We start from the raw sequence: 19,193 nt of genomic DNA, 5'->3' as shown, positions 1-19,193 counted from the left end.
CTTTGGAGAAAGTGTGTATCCACCCAACCTCCATGAAGGTCAGAGGTCAGAGTTAGCTCTGCAGCAGCACAGCTGGTGCTGCTAATGAGGCTCCACTTTATTCTCTGACCCGTGGGCTTACACTGCCTCCCTTTATATTAAAGTCAACCGCTGCCATTTTTGAGTGTCTTTATCACCGCTCATCATCATTACTATCCCCGTCTTACCTGCTGGCTTTGAACCCTTTGAGCTTCTGGACGAAGAAGGTCTCCAGAACCTCTGCACACTGGTAGAAGGGCGAGTCGCTGGGGTTGTAGTAGCGGCAGTTGTCGAAGATTTTGGTCATGTCCGCTACAAAACTCCGTCAGCTTCACGTACTTTCGCTTCTGTATCTTCTCCTCCATGGTTGAAAGGTCTAAGAAAATGGAATTTGAAAAATGTTTTTGGTTGAAGATTGTATGTCTAGTATGTGAAAAAATCTATTAAAAAAACCCTACTCATTCTAATTGCAAACTCTTGCCAGGAACAAACACCACAATACGCGCAAGCAAAAGATTATTATCTGACTTTTGTAATAGACTTGTTCAACAAATCAGCATGCCTGCTTAAAAGAAAATTCAAATGTGTTTCCTGGGAGCAGTTTATCATTTTATATGACCGCAAAAATCCCAGATATCTGCCGGTTTTAACCTCCATCTATTCAGCCGCCCTGATCAGCTACTGAGATCCGACCGATCCGTCATTACTGAGCAGATCGTCATTATCCGAGTGTCAACTTAGCGCATCCAAGTCGGGGTCTTGCTGAAAAGGAGACTTCAGTGTCATGAACCAGGTTAAATCAAACTGTAAATAAACAAATAAGATAGAGAGGAAGCAAACAGCCCGGGCTTCATATAATCCGCTGTTCCTGCCCGTGGTTTGCTCTGCACGGTGTCCTTGGGGCTGCCTTTTAAACAAACATATCCCACTCTTAACCTCCTTAACCCCCACCCAGCTGGCCAACCCTCATGGTCAATATCAAAGACCCCCTTCTTCTCTGTCATCAGATTTGATCTCAAACTCTCCAAAAACGACCAACGGTTGCAGCTACACCAGCCAAATGCTGCTTTTTTCTTTTTTTTAAACCAACAAGGTCTTTTTCTTGCGGTGGAACGGAGAGGGGGGGGACTGAAGTTTCCAGGCCGGGCCAACAGGAGCTAAGTGTGGGGCTGCTCCCTTTCCACGGGGAGCCGGCAGACCCGAGCAGCTCATTAACGGTTTGTTTATGTGGAAGTTCAAAAAGGCCCTGCTGACGCAAGTCACCATTTACATGGCCAGTTTGATCTGAGTTGGAGGGCTTCCTCCTGGAGGCGGGGCTTCAGCGTTAGAGATACACAGGCTGGAGGTCGGTTCCAGTAACCTAAAGCAATTAGGTAACGAACAAAGCCATACTGAGGCTATTTCATCTTCCAAATAGGGATTTCCCACAATCCCGGTTTTGGTAATCTGCTGAGTCATGAGTCATTATCTTTATATTTTCCTACATTACAGAGCCACAAAGTGCAACATTAGAAAATATCAACCTTAAAATGGTTAGAGAACGAATCTACAAAAGACACTTGACTTTGTAGAGCTCTGAATGCAGAGAATATAGAGCAGAGTAGACCACGTCTTCCTTTTAATACTTCGATTATATTGTGTCTGAAATAGAGCCAGCGGTTAAAGCAGCACTGCTCCCTAACCCATGTGCCACTCAACAGTTTGATGGCTTACAACTATGTCTTTAGTTTCCCCATAAATACCAACAAGCTAGTTTTTAGCAAAAGCTAAACAACGACATTAACCTATAGCCACAGCACAGGCGAAAATAAGCATGACATAAATCAGCCTCAAAATAACAATGACATCCCTGGCAAACAAACATGCTGAAATATGCAACAGTTGTATGGCACTTCAGTTTAGCATAGAGTTTTTAGTTTCCCCTCAGTGGGTCAGTGATATTCCTTTGATGCTATAGGAGGAACAGTGTGAGGAACATTTCGTATGCTCATTATGTAAACAAATACATGCGTTCGATGGCATCAAGACTACAATAAGGTGTCCAGAGTAGCTGTTGACCTAAAATGCTCTTGACTGGGAACTTCAAGTAATTCAGTAATCAAGCTGCCGTATTCACTTTGGTGTTTGTGTGCTTTTACACATTCCCTCCACTCACCCATTGGTTCCTTGATAACCCTGTAGTAGTCCGGGGCGTCGTTTGGGTCCACTGGCTCCAGGAACGGCCATGCCATTTTGTGAGCCTGCGGAGAAGGGAGGGGTTGTGAGACAGAGATAAAGAGAAAGACAAGACACTTGAGAAAGCTGAAACCAATGAAGAAAAAACAAACAGCACCATGAACATGACATTGGAAGCAGGTGGGTCAACACAGATGTGTACGTGTGTACACACACACACACACACACACACACACACACACACACACACACACACACACACACACACACACCACACACACACACACACACACACACACACACACACACACACACACACACACACACACACACACACACACACACACACACACTGCAGAGAGGAGACGAGGAATGAGAAGGAAGAGAAAAGAAAGGGAAGCTGAGGTCAGGCAGCTGTCCAAGTAGTGCTCCCGGGAGCCGAACCCATCAGATAAGACGCACACAGAGGACTTTTGTTTGCTGCTCTTACACTGTAGTGGGGCGATGAGGAGCTGTGTTAGTGTTCCAAGTATTTATTGTAATATAACTACCATGCTGCATCTACAGCTACCTGTACAGCGATATAGTAGAGAGTAAACCTCCTCTAAATTCAGTTTACCTACTATTTCTGTATGCAGAAGAGAGTTACTGTATCTTTAGGGTCAGAGGTGAAGAAGAAGAAGAAGGACCTTTATTAATCCCCCGAGGGGGAAATTCAGTTTCCACTCTGTCATACACGCACATGTGTTTGTATACAGGTACACACAGTACACACTTTTCACATCATGCACATACATATACAAATACACAGTTATATGCACACATGCACATGAGAGGTCAGAGCGGAGGCAGCCAGTCTAGCAGGTGGGAGAAGTACTCAGATCTTGTACTTAAATACAAGTAAAAGTACCAGAGTGTAGGAATACTCTGTTACAAGTAAAAGCCCTGCTTTCAAAATGTTACTCAAGTAAAAGTAGAAAAGTAAAATATAAAAATTAAAGTATTCATTGTGCAGATTGGCCCATTTCAGAATAATATATATGATATGTTTTTATTATTGATCATGAAAGTGTTCTCGAAGCTGGTGAAGGTACAGCTAGTTTGAATGACTTTGTATACTGCAGGGTAGCTTATTAAGTTACTCCAGGTGGAACTAAAGTCTGATTCAACACTCGATATATTTCACATTATTAAGGCATTAAATAAATGTAGTGGAGTAAAAGTACACCATTTACCACTGAATTGTAGTAGAGTAGAAGTACAAAGTAGCATAAAGTAAAAGACAAGTATCTCAAAATTGTACTTAAGTAAAGTACCTGAGTAAATGTACTAAGTTACTTCCCACCTCTGAACTGGATTAACTTTGACCAGTGTTTAATAAATAAAATAGCAGAATACTCGTTTGTTTTCTTAATGTTGAGTATTAAACCAGAGATGCCTGAGAAGGGAATGTAGCTTGATTGTCGTACCTACATTTCTTTCACCGCTCCATCCCTGTGTACAGTACATTGAAAGCACGTGTTTGTGCAGCTGCAATAAATCTGTTCACCTGTAATGAACGCAGAATTCTCCGCAGGCCCTCAAAGTCCTTGTCGGTTAGCGGCGTGAAGACCGTCATGGCGTCCTCTGTGGACTGACAATTCGGACACACGTACTGGTCGATGTGGTTGGCCTCGCTCTGCAGGATGCCCACGCAGCGACCGTGGTACCAGTTCTGACACCGGTCACACCCGATATAGAACCTGGGAAGGCACGCAGTACTTTTACTTGTGATGTTTGCATTGTATTTGTAGTGTGATTTATAGAAATATACATTAGTATAGTAAAGATGATGGTGAGATGTCAAATTGACAAAACAGAGACTTGGAATGTGATTTTCCCCGAAGCAACAACATGGATCAAGTAAAGCAAAATCACATAACTGCTTTTCACAATTCTTTGTGTTGATTTCTGATCAGATTAACTTGTGACACATTTTAAGCGCTTAGTTACAGCTGGAAAACTCTTAGTAGGTTATACACTTCCGAATATTGCTTCAAAACCACTTATTCCCGATTTTATGTAATTTATATTTAATATACTACAGTTTCTGTCAAATGTGGGATAATCTAGAAGAGCTGAAGTTATCTCTTTCAAACGCAGGATATTTCTTTCTACTTATGCAGCACATAATCATCTACAAAACTTTCAATTTTTAACCACAGCTTGAAGTTAAAAATGTTGTGATTTATTTATTGTATATGATTTAAAAATAAATAATTATTCATAATAATGAGGACATTCTTTTTAAGTTTTTTTCTAAGCCTTACTTTTGATATTTAAAAAGATAATCAATTGAAGTGCTCACAGTATTAACCACTATGACATTTGCTTTACTTGTCCTTTAAAAATATATATATTATATTTGTATGCCTCAACCCAATTTGGCATTTTAAGCACATTTGACCACATGTCCCAACAGAAGCAGAGTGAGCTACGTAAACAAACACAGAAGCACAAACACACAGTCCTGCATGTACTCACTGGGACTCGTCGTAGGGCGTCTGACAGATGCAGTACAGCTCCTCCGTGCTGGTCTGCTGTCCCTGTTTACACTCCACACAGATGTAGTCATCCATCTTCTTGGCCTCCTTCTCCGTGATGCCCACACACTCTCCATGATACCAGTTAGTGCACAGGTCGCAACCAATGTAAAACCTTTAGAGAGAAAAGGATACAAAGATGTCAGAAATATCTCTCAGTACTACAAACTATTGAGTGTGTCAATAAATAGACCAAAAAAGTCGGTTGAAAATTAGGTTCCACATCTAAAGGATGGATTAGGCAAAATAGACAAGTAAAATAGTGATGCCTTTTTTTGTGTCATGTGTGTGAAGTTAGAAAAAATAAAATGCTTATAGCAAAATGCAAACGTTTTTTTTTAATGGCAAGGGGGGGGGGGGGGGGGGTTTCGGCTTCAGTATTTGTTAGGAAATCGGCTACCTAAGTGTCGTTTAATCATGAACGGTGAATGAAATTCAATCCCTCTTCTTAATGTTGATTCTACAGCCAGTGCTTGCTCACAGGCTGAATGAATGCTCTCCACTTGTTGCTGCAGTCAGCAAAGTTCAATCAATCTCCCCTTATAGTTTCTGCACCATTAGAGGGTAACACCGCAGGGGCTGTGGCTTTTGGTGAGACAGGAATCACAACTGGCACTTTATTTCTACAGTTGAAATGAAAGTTGAGTATTTTAATTCCTACAAAGCTCGGTGGATTGGTTCAACTGCTCAAATGGGCCATAACATTGTTATTTTTTGGGGAATTCAAACAGTTGTTGAACTGTGCCTACTACTCTTTGGCTACCTCTGGGTAATATAGTATTTAAACTCTGCATAGCATCTTCATACTTGGACTCGTCGTATGGCGTTTTGCAGACGCAGTAGAGCTTGATTTCCTTTTTGCTGTCCTTGGTGCTCGTTGTCAAGATCATCTTCTTCTTCTTGGACTTTGCCGACATCACATTCTCCCTCTCGTCCTCCCGTTTTCTTTTGTGTGTGGAGGAGGCGTTGGTGGTGAGGTGGTGTTGAGATGTGATGCCATGCGTGTGTTGATGCTTGTTGCGTGCAGCTGCGGCCTGGGCAGCTTGCTGAGCTGCAGCCTGAGCCCTCTCCTTCTCCCTGCGGATCCGCAATAGATCCCTCTTAAGCTCCTCCTGTGGAGCGCGATGGCAGGGGAGATAGGGTTAAAACTGGGTGGAGAATACATTTATAGGCTCTAATATATGGCTAAAGAGGCTGTAAAAAGACAAGAGCAACAAAATAACACCATTCTACATAACCACACACTTGCATAATCGGTCAATGATTTCTAATTTCAATAATATCTTTAATTTTGTATTACTGCACATATTTTATTCCAATTACATTTCTACAATTTCAACCTTATTCATAGTAAATACTGCTATCATTTACTATATTTTTTAATGTTATTAGAGTTTTGTTAAAATAGTTTTCTATCTGTGTTTTTAATTTTACTTTTATGTATGCACCACAACACCAAGTCAGATTCCTCGTACGCGTCAACCTACCTGGTAATAAACCTGTTTCTGATTCTCAAAGTTTGGCCGTGTGACACAAGCAAATAATGCCTTAAAACTGCTAAGGGATCAAAGAGTGCTTTGAGAAATAAACGTGTTTCCAGTTGCATTTGTCACACCTATATGATGAGGTGTTGAAACTGCATTGTGAATGTGTAAACCTCTATGGATTATTCAAACCGATTAGCTACTTTTATTATACCTCCTGAAAATGTATACAGCGTCTGATATTTGAATGGACACAGATTTCTTCCCGCCTTATTTGTCCCTCCATACCTGTGTCTCGAGCTGCAGCTCTTTGTCCAGAAGTGCCCGCTTTTTCAGGATCTCCATCTTGAGGCTCTCTTTGTGGCGGTAGAGGAGCGAGGAGAGCTTGCCGGCGTTGGCCAACCTCCTCTTCGCCTCCACCACCTCCTCCTTCTTCTTCCTCTTGGCCTCCTGCCTCTCATCCTTGTCTATCCGGTCCAGAATGAACTTCATCACCTGATTGCACACGATCATTCTGGAAAGCCACAAACAGGAAACATGTCAGACTTTTCTTCCTGACCTTTAAAAAGTTAGACGTTAATAAAGTCAAAATAGTGGAGTACTGCATATTGAGGATAAACAGCTCTACAAGTAGACTTACTAAATCTAATTAGGACCCGTGTGAAATAGGGGCAATTCAAGTTGTTCAAATAAAATACACATAATGCTGGAACTGAGAGAGGAGGATAAAAGAGCAGGGAGGAAGAGGATTATCACAACTCTGAATGGTCAAAGTCAGAGAGGAAGAACATAATCATCCAACACACCAGTAGGCAGGAGTGGAGCATTAACACTTCAATGTTTCCCACTGCAACCTGCAAGAGTATTGGCTACTTCAAAAATGTACACATCTAACTTTCCGCATGCAAGAAATGGCAGAGCGTGTCAATGAACAATGAAAGCTTTTCTCTCAACACAAGTCCCTGAGGTGTTCTGATGACTCATTTGTGTAACTAAAAAGCTCAGGGTTTGACTAAAGACACTTTCAATCATGCAGGCTATCCTTGAATGTTCAGGAATAGTTTCTGCTTGAAGTCATCTGTGAATGGGGGCAAGCATTGGGGATCGGGAAATCTGTATCGCCAAATTCCCACCTCAATGCCAAGTAACATTAATGTAAAAGAAAGCAGTGTCAGAGCAGGTACAAGCAGGAAAGGGCTTTTCCTGTCTTACAAAAGGCACTTTACAGCAAGCAAACTAATCACTCACCCAATCAGACACTGATGATTATATCATTTAATGAAATTAGTATCATTTCTGATTTAAGTGAGGGAAAAATATGACTCAACCTTGTTGAATATTATTAACAATACAAGACCATTGGCACTGAACAAAAACAGCCCCTCAATGTTGCTGAGAATCTAGATAACTCCATTTCATTCAAACCACAGTTTATTTGGTTTGCATCTAAGTGTTGCATTCCCGCCATCTCCTGGTCTGTCTTTGACCCCCGTCTGCTCGGGCATTGCAATGGCACGTGTACAAATGTTCAAGATGAAAATGATTGTGAATGGAGTGCACTTGTAAGAGTGAAAATCCTTTGCAATGCATTAAATGCTATCCCAGTCATTTACTACACGACTACAGTATGTGTGAAAGAAGCTTCAGGTTTCCGGACTTCTCTTGTATCCCTTCCTTTCTCTGCTGTTAACATCACACACTAATCTTGCAAAATCCAACTTTTAGTTTTTCCCAGAAACTTCCACTTCCTTAACAATGCAGTTGTTTGGTCATCCCTGTGAGAACCAAGCAGTCAGAGAAGCAGTGGTACTGGGTATTTGGTCATCCAGTGTTTATTTGTATGAGAATCTGAGTTTGGGAAGCATGGGAGCTGAAGGGTGGAAGAGAGATGGACAAAGAGATGCGACTGGGAAGTCACACTGCTCTTGTAAACATGACAAAAGTGAGGAAGAAAGGTCATAAACAAAAACTCTAACCAATGAGAACCAATATATGTATTCAGGGTCATGTGTACGATCCTATACTGTGTTATGATCAAACTTCCTGCATTTCTTAAAAGGAAGTGCGAAAAATATTTAGCAACGAATAAAAAAAAGAGAAACTATATAAATATGTATGTGAAAATTGAACGTCAGCATATTACAGTAAAGATAATGCATGGCTCTGTGTCTCCAGTATGTTCACTTGTGTTCGCTAACATTCACAACTTAGATCGAAAATTGTTGGTACATGTGTAGTGAACGTTTGTGTGAGTAACACACAAACGCATCCATGGCTGCTGAGGTCAAAGATGGGCCAGTACACGCAGCAAATGCAGCATGAAAGTGGAGGACACTAATGAAACACAACGCACAAAATCATGTCAGAGTTTAAGGTTATGACTAACAGAGCCGTGTTTTGAAGGAACATCGAGAGAAAAGGATGACATGAATAAATGGAAAAAGGATGAAAAATAAGCAGAGAGCCAGACAGCAGACGGCGCTGCTGCAGTGATGTCACAGCAGTCTGGGTTCGGTATTTCAGGTTTGTGTGAATGGGTACAGTGTGGACACACCGTCTGTGGACACCAACACATGGTTGTTAGGGTCATCTGCAGTTCAGAAGTATGTTATCTACAGTATTGTAAACAGGAGAGGTGAAGGAGAAACGGCTTTCTAAACATTCAAGCAGTTGTAGAGAATCAATTTGTATTGTTGCAGTTTTCCCAACTCTGCTTACAGAATAAAATGGCCTCCTTTTTTCTATTGTGAGGAATGCATGTCTTTCAAGACAGAGCGTATTTTTCATATTTTATGTTCTGTTGATATTTGTATGCCCAATTGCTTATTCTGAAGTTTTGCATTTAATCCTTTCTCCTCTACTTTGGAATTTAGCTTTTATTCTTTATTATTTTTTTATAAAAAGTGTTGTATTTGGGGACTTTTTTGTATGCATGTGAAACATGTTTCCATTCCTCTGATGCATGAAAAACATGTGACCAGTGACACAAATCCTAAAACCGTTGCTTCCAATGACCTGCAACGCTCCAATATAAACCCACTTAAGTTATATTCTCTGACACAGTGGCATGTTGTAAACACACACCTCTGATTCTCTTCTCTTTCTACAGGCGTCATGGTCTTCTTCTGCTTCAGGTGCTCGATCACAGCGTTTTGTTTCATCACCACCTGGAAACAAGTCAGAACAAACCACATGTTTAACAACAGAAAATATATTTATAGTATGAGAGAAAATTAAGCAAAAAATGACATCTTGATTAACATATTGAAACCCATGAGTGGAAAGAAGATATATACAATCATCTGGTTTTAGTTACTTTATTGATGTTTAATTTGTACTTCAAATATATATATAGAACTAGATTATTATTGAATGTGTCAAGTCAGTACACACACACACACACACACACACACACACACACACACACACACACACACACACACACACACACACACACAACACACACACACACACACACACACACACACACACACACACACACACACACACACACACACACACACACACACACACACACACACACACACACACACACACACACACACACACACACACACACACACACACACACACACACACACACACACACAGAGTTGTAAAAACAAACCCAGCCTTAGTGGAGGGTTGGAGGATGGGGTCTGTTTATGTACTGATGGCAGGGAGAGAGCAAACCTTGGACTAAGATGGATGACCTGGCTATGATGGGTTTCTGAGCACGCTCACACACACAAACACAAACACCTGTTTCTGAATGATGTCGCTCTGGCTGGCTGTGTTGAGGGCTTGCTCTCTCTTGGCCTCTGCAGCTTGTCTCTTCTTCTGCTGCTGCTGCTCTCTGAGCTGCTGGATCCTCTGCAGCTGCTCCTGGACAGAAGCTGCCTGGATGGTCACCACGTTCCCAATCTGTGCAGAGAGCATATTGTTATCAGGCTTTTATAATGTTAAATAGGGACCTTAGTGGGTTCCTATGAGGCTAAAATAAGTTAGCGCCTGGTTTACTGGCTTGCTGCATTACCTGTCCTCCCTGAGCTGAGGTGGTCCCGGCCTGTTGAATCTGGATGGGAAGCTGCAGTTTGATGTGCTGTGGCAGAGAGCATCCACCCTGCTGGGCCTGCTGGGCCTGCTGGGCCTGCAGCTGCGCCAACACCTGCAACACACAAGATACACAAGTTTAACAAAGCTGAAAGAAAACCAGCGTTATGTTCATACATTAATAAAACTTCTATTTAGATTCATCTTCCACTGTGAACTACATCAGTGGTTTAAAAAACAAAAGTGCTATAAAAAGGACCTCCTTTCCCTATTATATATACAAAAAAACACCCCTTGAAATGGAGAAGGCCGTTAGGAACCCCCTGTGTAGCTCTGGAGATCCCCACTGGGGCGTCCTAATCCACAGCTTGAGGAACATGGAGATACAGTGTCAACCTATAAGAGCCCCACCTGAATGGCTGGATATGATAAATGATCAGCCACAGATTGGTCAGGTAAGGCTTGCCATGGATTTATTTACATCCACAGCTGTTTTGCCCAAAACAGTAAAGTCTCCCACTGCTGGACAACATGTAGCTTTACCTGAGCAGTGCACAGTTGCTTAAAGTCATCAGTACTACAGCTGTTTTGGGAAGTGAAGTGCTGTTATAGCGATCACAGAGACTTTGTTGACATGAATACAAATATAGGAGGATTTTTTGTTTCGTCTAGGCTTTTGTGCAGTGGGTGGTAAAAACCCAATTACATGTTCGGAATAATATTGTGAATGTAAACGTAGCCTTTCTTGCTGATCGTACCTGAACCTGCTGCTGCAGTCCGGACATGCTGATGACCTGCTGCAGCTGAGCCGTTCCTCCCTGTGTTTTCACCTGCAGCGAGGTGGGAGACTGGATCGGCATGTGAGCCTGCGTCTGAGGGGGTAACTGGCCTTGTGGGGTGGCCGACGAAGGGGTGCTGGTAGTGGCCAAGGGGGTTGCCCCTGCCTGAACGGGGGCAGCCGCCTGCTGGGCGGGCTGGGCGGGGGTTTTGGTGGAGGTGGAGTTGAGCTGACCGGGAACTGTGGTGACTGGAGAGAGAGAGATAGAGATAGAGAGAGATAAAGAGGGTTAAAGGTTAGGACAAGTGTATCTTAATTGCAAATGACCCAGTAGAATTGCATACAATTTCCATTTTATTCTCACAATGAGTAGCTTTGAAGCAAAACATCCCAAAATGCATATCTGTGGAGTGTTTGTTGTGATCATACCTGTGCTTGATGTTGGCGTGGCTGCTGAGGCGATGGGAGTGAAGAGGAAGCGCTGCACCTGGCCGTTGGGCAGCACTGCCTGCATGAGCTGCTGACCGGGTCCTGGGATGACCGTGACCCCGTGAGGAATGACCTGCAGCTGGCCAGTGGTCTGGCCCTGACCCTGAACCATCACCGTCAGAGCCTGCTGGGTACCACCGACTCCAGCCTGCCGATCCACAGCTGAACCTGCCTGCTGCTTCTACGAGAGGCGGCGAGGAGAGGGTGAGGGAGAGGTAAGGTTAGTGTACGAGCTAATCCAAAATGAAAACATGTGGATGCACTCTATGACCTTTAAAAGAGTAAACTGTTATATGCTATACTGGCTTCTTCAAATAAACTTGATTTTGAATTGAACTTGAACTCTACACTTTACTCGTCAAAGTAGCAGGCTTGTACAATTTTAGGTTAATCAGCATTTTTGTATTTGCACAATTTGTCCTTTAATAATGGAGCTGAACACGTCTTTATATTCATACATAATCAACTAATGAATCTGAATATTTACCCATATTTTTACTCTAAATACATTTAAAGGAAAACATGTAAAGAGGAAACATTTGTACAGACCATTATAATACATTTATCTTGGCATGGTATTCTTTAATTTAAATCAAACCTCATTGCTAACGGGGAGATATTATTGATGTAACCCTGCACCGAGGACCCCCAGTGTTTCGATGCCTCCCTCACTGACCTGTGTGAGCTGAGTGAGCTGAGCAAGGGTGAGTTTGACCTGGCCCTGCGCCCGCGGGGGGGTGCCAGCTGCAGTCGTGGGGCTTCCTGCCCCTTGACCAGTAACCGTGGCAACTGGGCTGGCCCCAGATATTGCTGTGGAGACTGCCTGGCCGCGAATGATCTGCGTCACGACCTGCTGTCCACCCTGACCTGGAAAAGAAGGTGAACAAAGGCGCTAAATGTAACTAGACTTGCAAACGTGAAGAGGATATTTTGAATGTGAGGTTATCTGAGGTATTGGCTCAGTCTGTAGGGACTTGGTCTTGGAACCGAAGAGTCGCCGGTTCACGTCCCAATCGGACCCAAAAAAAGATGGAGTGAGCTGGTAGCTGGAGAGGTGCCAGTTCACCTCCAAGGCCACTGCCGAGGTGCCCTTGAGCAAGGCACCTAACCTCGAAACTGCTCCCTTGGCGCCGGGTACCTGGTAGCTTCTCTGCCCTGCCACTTCTCCTTTCTGCATGTGGTTGTGTGTGTGCATGTATATCCTCTGTGTGTGTGTGTGTGTGTGTGTGTGTGTGTGTGTGTGTGTATCCTCCGTGTGTGTGTGTGTGTGTGTGTGTGTGTGTGCATGTATATCCTCTGTGTGTGTGTGTGTGTGTGTGTGCATGTATATCCTCTGTGTGTGTGCATGTATATCCCCTGTGTGTGTGCATGTATATCCCCTGTGTGTGTGCATGTATATCCCCTGTGTGTGTGCATGTATATCCCCTGTGTGTGTGCATGTATATCCCCTGTGTGTGTGCATGTATATCCCCTGTGTGTGTGCATGTATATCCCCTGTGTGTGTGCATGTATATCCCCTGTGTGTGTGCATGTATATCCCCTGTGTGTGTGCATGTATATCCCCTGTGTGTGTGCATGTATATCCCCTGTGTGTGTGCATGTATATCCCCTGTGTGTGTGCATGTATATCCCCTGTGTGTGTGCATGTATATCCTCTGTGTGTGTGTGTGTGTGTGTGTGTGTGTGTGTGTGTGTGTGTGTGTGTGTGCATGTATATCCTCCGTGTGTGTGTGTGTGTGTGTGCATGTATATCCTCTGTGTGTGTGTGTGTGTGTGTGTGCATGTATATCCTCTGTGTGTGTGCATGTATATCCCCTGTGTGTGTGCATGTATATCCCCTGTGTGTGTGCATGTATATCCCCTGTGTGTGTGCATGTATATCCTCTGTGTGTGTGTGCATGTATATCCCCTGTGTGTGTGCATGTATATCCTCCCCTGTGTGTGTAATGTGTGTAAACACAACAGAGTGTGGAAAGAAATGTTCCTGTAAGGGATTAATAAAGTGTATCTTCTTCTTCTACTTCAGAGTCAGTGGGTGTTTCTCAATGTCGAGGAGGCTTGCTTGGTAGCACATGTACCTCCGAGTCAGTTGCTTCAGAAGTGAGGCAAGAATCCTTCCTAGCCTCGGAAAACGAAGAATTGTGGAACAGTTATAAATACATTTAAGTTTTCCGCGCTCTCGCAGGAATATCTCCGCAATGGACCGAGCTTAAGTTTCGATTGCATGATATAGCCCAGCGCAACACCTTCGTCACACATGTTGCCACTTGTTTGTACCATTTTCAGGTGATTTATAATCTGTTCTAGAAAAACGATGTGTTTTTGGATATTTGTGGAGTTAGGTGGTCCGCGAGTGTTTTTTTATTGGTTAAGTAGTCCTTGGTATGAAAAATGTTGTGAAACACTGTCATAGATGATGTGTATATATATATATATATATATATATATATATATATATACACATCATCTATGACAGTGTTTCACAACATTTTTATATATATATAAACGGTTGCTATTTGTTCTATCTAGATAAAGGATTCTTGTGGAGAGTTCATTACCTTGCTGGACCACGAGGGGAGTTCGGAGTATCGTCTTTCCCATTTGTCCGGTCTGCTGGATCGGTGTTCGGATCACCGTCATTCCTGGACGGATCTGAGCACCAGCTGCCAGAACCTGTTAGGACATTAGTAGAAATATTTTACTAATTAGTTATTTAAAAGCCAGCATCATTTTTCTAACATTTTAGAATCTTACAAAAAAGCGGTCAAACCCATAGTTCAGGAAAAGAGGAGCTGATTAAGCAAGAACTTAATTATATATAAAAGTTTTAAAAAGTACCATCAGTAATGTGAACACTTTGTTGCATTCATAGAATAAAATACAACACGAACAAAACAAAGCAATAGGCAAAGTTGTTCAGTTGTGATCACATAAGCAATGAACAAACGTAAAGAAGTTAAACCACTGTATGGATGCTTCACAGCACATGTACCTGCTGCTGGGAGCCTGGGGTATTGGGCCTGATGTTGAGCGTGGTGGTGTGCGGCTGGAATGTGGTGAAGGTCTGAGCACCGCCTGCTGTGCCTGACGGGATGATCCCCAACACTTTCTGCTGAACAACACCTGCAGAGAGAAGGGAAGCATAAAGATACCACAGTTTACATACAAGTGAGTAGATATGAGGCCAAGAAGAGTGCAGCTTGACCATTTTTCGCATCATTCAAGATATAAATATACAAATATTCCGGGCGGGAAGATCAGAGAAGAACAAGTAAATACTTTATTTGATGACACGCATATGGCAGGAAAGTGGTTTTAAGGAAGCGTGAAAGAGAGAAAAGCCGCAAAGAAGGGACAGCTTATGCAAGTTTTAGTTTATAGAAATGCACAGGGTTCATTTGTATCCTCACAGGAATGCTTGTAATCTTGTATCTTTAGAGCTCAATGATATGTATGTGAATACCTGTCTTACATCAAACACATCCACCAACGCATATTTGAATGCTCAAACATTCCTAATACAATTACTGATGTGAAGCTGTGGCCACATGTTTGCGTGCCACAAGTGAGCAAGTTGTAAGAAGTCCTGCATTGATACAACTAAATACATTATTTGTGGGCTTCTCTCCCTACTTGATGGCCTGTGTTTGATCACAGCAATGGCAAATATTAGTTGAGCAGGTAAACAACATCTTCAAAGGCTCACTGAAAGCTTAGTTGGGTTTCCCCCAACATACCTGAACCCCCTCATAAATTATGCATGAATTGGGATCCTGCTTTTTAACTTTAATCTGACAAAGGGAGCGTTTCATATTTGTTCGCCAGGCCGTCTGCCTTAATGAGCTCACGTGAAGCTGATGGCAGAAAACCGAGAGTGTCGCTCTTTTCCTCTGCTGCCTTTTTGCTGCGGTTTCTCAACCGCAACCGAGCAGGTAAACCTATACATCAAGGGTTTCCCTCTTCAAACAGGGATGTTAAACCGGTCGTAAGACCAGGGGAGTAGCAGCTCGGTCACACACATCAAACACACTTTTCTATGGACTGGCTGTTTGGAGAGGTCTGGGAGTTAGGACTCCGGTGAGTTGAGAGGTGCACTTTTATTCAACAAGGAGGAAGGAAAAAAAGAAAAATGGAATCCCGTTATAGAGGGCTACCTGTCTGGTAAGCAGACCTCAGGGTAAACTTGTTTTCCTGCCTCACTTCCTTAAGCCCGTCCAAAACAAACAGGGCGCCCAACAGTCATGCTGGATAAATACACATGTCCATTAAATGGTTACACTCCATCTGAACTTGGTTTCTCCTTCATGGTGACTTCAAAGGTAAGAAAAATCACTTTCTTTGTATCCTTGGTGAATATCATTATCTTTATCTGGTGAATGCAATGTTTTTATAAAGCAATTGTGTGTTAAATGATACATATACTCTATTTTCATTGACATTATCATTATCATTGCATCACAGTTGAAAATAAAGACCTCTTCAGATTTTTATTTTCCACATTTTTCTTTTAGCTAGCTTGACAGAAGGATTTTAAAACCGTAGAAAGCTGTTCAAATTGAATCAATCCAAATGATAGATACCTTCCAAATGTTCATGAATTTCCAGACTAACATTTCCTATTTGATCTTTCTGTTTTTTCACTGAAGCATATTTTAAGCTTGAGCTTAAAAAAAGTACCCTCTAATAAAAAGGGTACATGTGTGATACATTTTGTCAGATAATTGTTTTTGTTATGTTGAATAACCCAAAACGAGAGCCGTCAACAGCTTTAATGGAACATGTAAACATAACAGACCACCTGCACTGAGTGTTAAGCCATATCAATCACCGATAATATGACAGGACCGCAGACATGCCAGCTGGTGCTCAGTACAAACCATCGCCTCATCCGCAGTGTCAATATTAACATATTATACAGTTCTGAAGCACCAAACTAAATATCGGACAATCCTGAATCTGCAGTCTGGATTTCAAAGCTCAGACTACACAAGTCCACCATCCTAAAAACCATCCATCCAAAATAACAACTTTCTATTAGATCACCATGCCGACAGGACACAGCCAGACATAAACTGCGACACCAAACCAGCTGAGTCATGAGGTTGGCACATTAAGGGCACCACAATTGGGTTTTAGCCTTTTATTCTGTGTCCACTGACAAAAATATCTGTCTCTTTACCTGCTATGTTCTTCACTATGTTTACCAGCTAGTGTCTGAGTGTGTCTGTCTGCTGTCTGGAGCTGGGCAGGTAGTTTACTGTGGGTTTATCACAGTACAAGGTTTCAGCGCAAACCTTGTAGAAAAAGACCTCCTTTAAATCTCATATACCACCCCCTTTAAACATTGCAATATGTCTTGCACAAATCTAGTTCATTCTCACAGTCACATTACTAAATAAAAAACGTCAGGAATCATTGAGGGGTGTATGTGATCATTTAAACTATGGAATCGGGCTAAATGAGGACACATCTTAATTTCAAGCATGTAAAGAAAAACAAGACTGCAATACGGTAAAACTAACTGTGACACCTGTGAGATTGATTCAAAGAGACAAGCTTGTTTAATCGAGCTCAACAGGTCTTCTAGGTTGTGGGTTTTTAAAGACATGTACTTGGCTCACTGACAAAGGCAATCAAGGACAGAGGAGTGTCTCATTTGTGTCTAATTTGTAGACTTCAAAACGTTTGGACGTGCAGTAGCTGGCACCAACAACTTTAAAAATGAAGACAGACTCAGTCCTTCTGGAGCGCTGTGTGCGTGGTTGGCAAGCTCAATTGCTTACAACGGCATCAAATTAATGAGCCAGATCTAATTTGGCTCCTTTGACACATTTGAAATGTCTCAGCTGTCTGAGGTCTGAGGTGAGGCAATGAAAACACAAACAAACACGCATTCTGAGGTGGATGGAAAGAACAAATGTCTACACTGAATAAATGCAACTTGTGCTCTCCTTCTGCCTCCAAGGTGTGGCGTATTAAAACCGGCCTTACCTCCTTGTGAAGTTGGCACGTTGACAGTGACGATCTTGCTGTTGGAGGGGAGTGGCAGCTTGGTGGTCACTACCTTCCCCCCCATAGAGGTTCCCGTAATCTGGAAGGTGTGTCCACTAGATGTGGCCAAGGTGGTCTCACCTGCAAACAAATAAAAAATGCTGTTACAATGACATATTTACAATTGCAAATCCAATAATATTATTAATATTTGTACAATGATTTGTGATCCATGCCCTTTAAATAAGAACATAGAGTAGATAGTGCTTATCTACTGCAAAGTACCTTGTGTGCTTTGACCCTGCTTGACCCAGGTGGCGAACGACTGGTGGAAGTTTTTGTTCTGCTGGAATGTGACGGGGGTGCCCATCTTGGTGGACAGTACCACCTTGGTGGTGGCAGTGCCCTGGCCCGACAGTGAGCCGATGATGACTTTGGGCGTGGAGACAGGTGTTGCAGGAGTCCCTGTTGGGGTCACTGTGATGCCTGGTTTCTGTTCCAGACGTTTCTGTGATGGTACATCATTCAGGTCATTAACATAGGAAAACATGATAAAAGCATTCAAAAGGAACTGCTAATACATAATATATATTTAGCTTAAATTAGCTATTGTATCGGTATAGATTGGTATAGACTGGGATGTTCAAGGGTTAGCTTCTTGGGAAAATGATACCATTGATGAACTGTCTGTTTTGATTCATTCAGAGTAAGTGTTTTTAAGTGCAGTCCACTGCCAGATTGAATTATTTTTCCACATTGAAAGAAGATATAATAAAAAATAAAGGCCTACTGTTATATTATTTGTAGGATTAAAGTGCTTATTAAGCGTGAAGATTACGTAACTGAACCAGACTCACCTTGGCCTGCTCGGCTGCCTGAGCTTTCTCCCTCTCCACCCTGCAAAAAGAAAAAGAAAAAAGAAGCTTAACAAAAAGTAAAACATTTGTGAAAAATAAGGTCAGATGATGCTCCATTCATTTCAATTTAATACATGTTGAAAGTTAGGTGTAATTTTTTGTAAGAGTTTAATATCTTGTATTTAAAACATTTTGAGCATCTGCCACAGCCACATTTACAAAGTTGTGGCCAGTTTGGTTATTTTTGATTAAGGTTTTGTTTACTATTTATGTATTTTTGTCATAACTTCCAAATGAGTTTTAACAAAGAATATCGTCACTGACAAATGTGTATGTATAACATGGTTGAACCCTGTGACCTCTCTGAGAAGGCTCTGATCTCCCAGAGGTCCAGCTCCTCCTCAGCCACCCAGGTCTCCATCACCACGGGGCCCGTCTGCTTGGCCGGCTCCGCCTTTTTGGGGCGCAACGCACTGGATCGCAGCCCCTTCCTCTGAGGGGTGTGGGTTTCTGTGTGGATCAAAAACAGTTCAGTGTTATTGTGTAATTTTTAAACCCCTTTCTTAAGTGTGGAGAATATGAACTGTCGCTAACCTTTAGGAGTGTCAGGCACTCCAAGGGGGCAGATGATTTTGCGGATGCAGTACTCAGAGCGAATGCCGTAGGGTCCCACGTCACGGCGCTTGATGATCTCTGTCGTGGTGATTTCGGTGTCTGACGTCTCTGTAGCAATGAGTGGGGATAGGGCTGGGTTGGTATGGTGATG

General features: G+C 42.5%; 1 protein-coding gene across 1 annotated transcript in view; it reads right to left on the bottom strand.

The window, feature by feature from the left end:
* The window catches only part of LOC117538003 (nucleosome-remodeling factor subunit BPTF-like), a 53,589-nt gene that overhangs the window by 4,131 nt on the left and 30,265 nt on the right, over positions 1–19,193 (bottom strand). The window contains 20 exon segments of the mRNA XM_034203477.1: positions 207–337; positions 339–394; positions 2,174–2,258; positions 3,743–3,935; positions 4,717–4,890; positions 5,583–5,887; positions 6,548–6,773; positions 9,344–9,426; positions 10,022–10,183; positions 10,296–10,427; positions 11,071–11,339; positions 11,520–11,760; positions 12,256–12,446; positions 14,138–14,252; positions 14,572–14,702; positions 17,571–17,711; positions 17,856–18,078; positions 18,428–18,467; positions 18,787–18,937; positions 19,022–19,174. Coding sequence (XP_034059368.1) covers positions 207–337; positions 339–394; positions 2,174–2,258; positions 3,743–3,935; positions 4,717–4,890; positions 5,583–5,887; positions 6,548–6,773; positions 9,344–9,426; positions 10,022–10,183; positions 10,296–10,427; positions 11,071–11,339; positions 11,520–11,760; positions 12,256–12,446; positions 14,138–14,252; positions 14,572–14,702; positions 17,571–17,711; positions 17,856–18,078; positions 18,428–18,467; positions 18,787–18,937; positions 19,022–19,174 — 3,202 coding nt within the window.

The sequence above is a fragment of the Gymnodraco acuticeps genome, unplaced genomic scaffold (assembly GCF_902827175.1).
Source record: "Gymnodraco acuticeps unplaced genomic scaffold, fGymAcu1.1, whole genome shotgun sequence".
Lineage (NCBI taxonomy): Eukaryota > Metazoa > Chordata > Actinopteri > Perciformes > Bathydraconidae > Gymnodraco > Gymnodraco acuticeps.
Note: the sequence above shows the minus strand (reverse complement) of the source record. Positions and strands in the feature narration are given on the sequence as shown.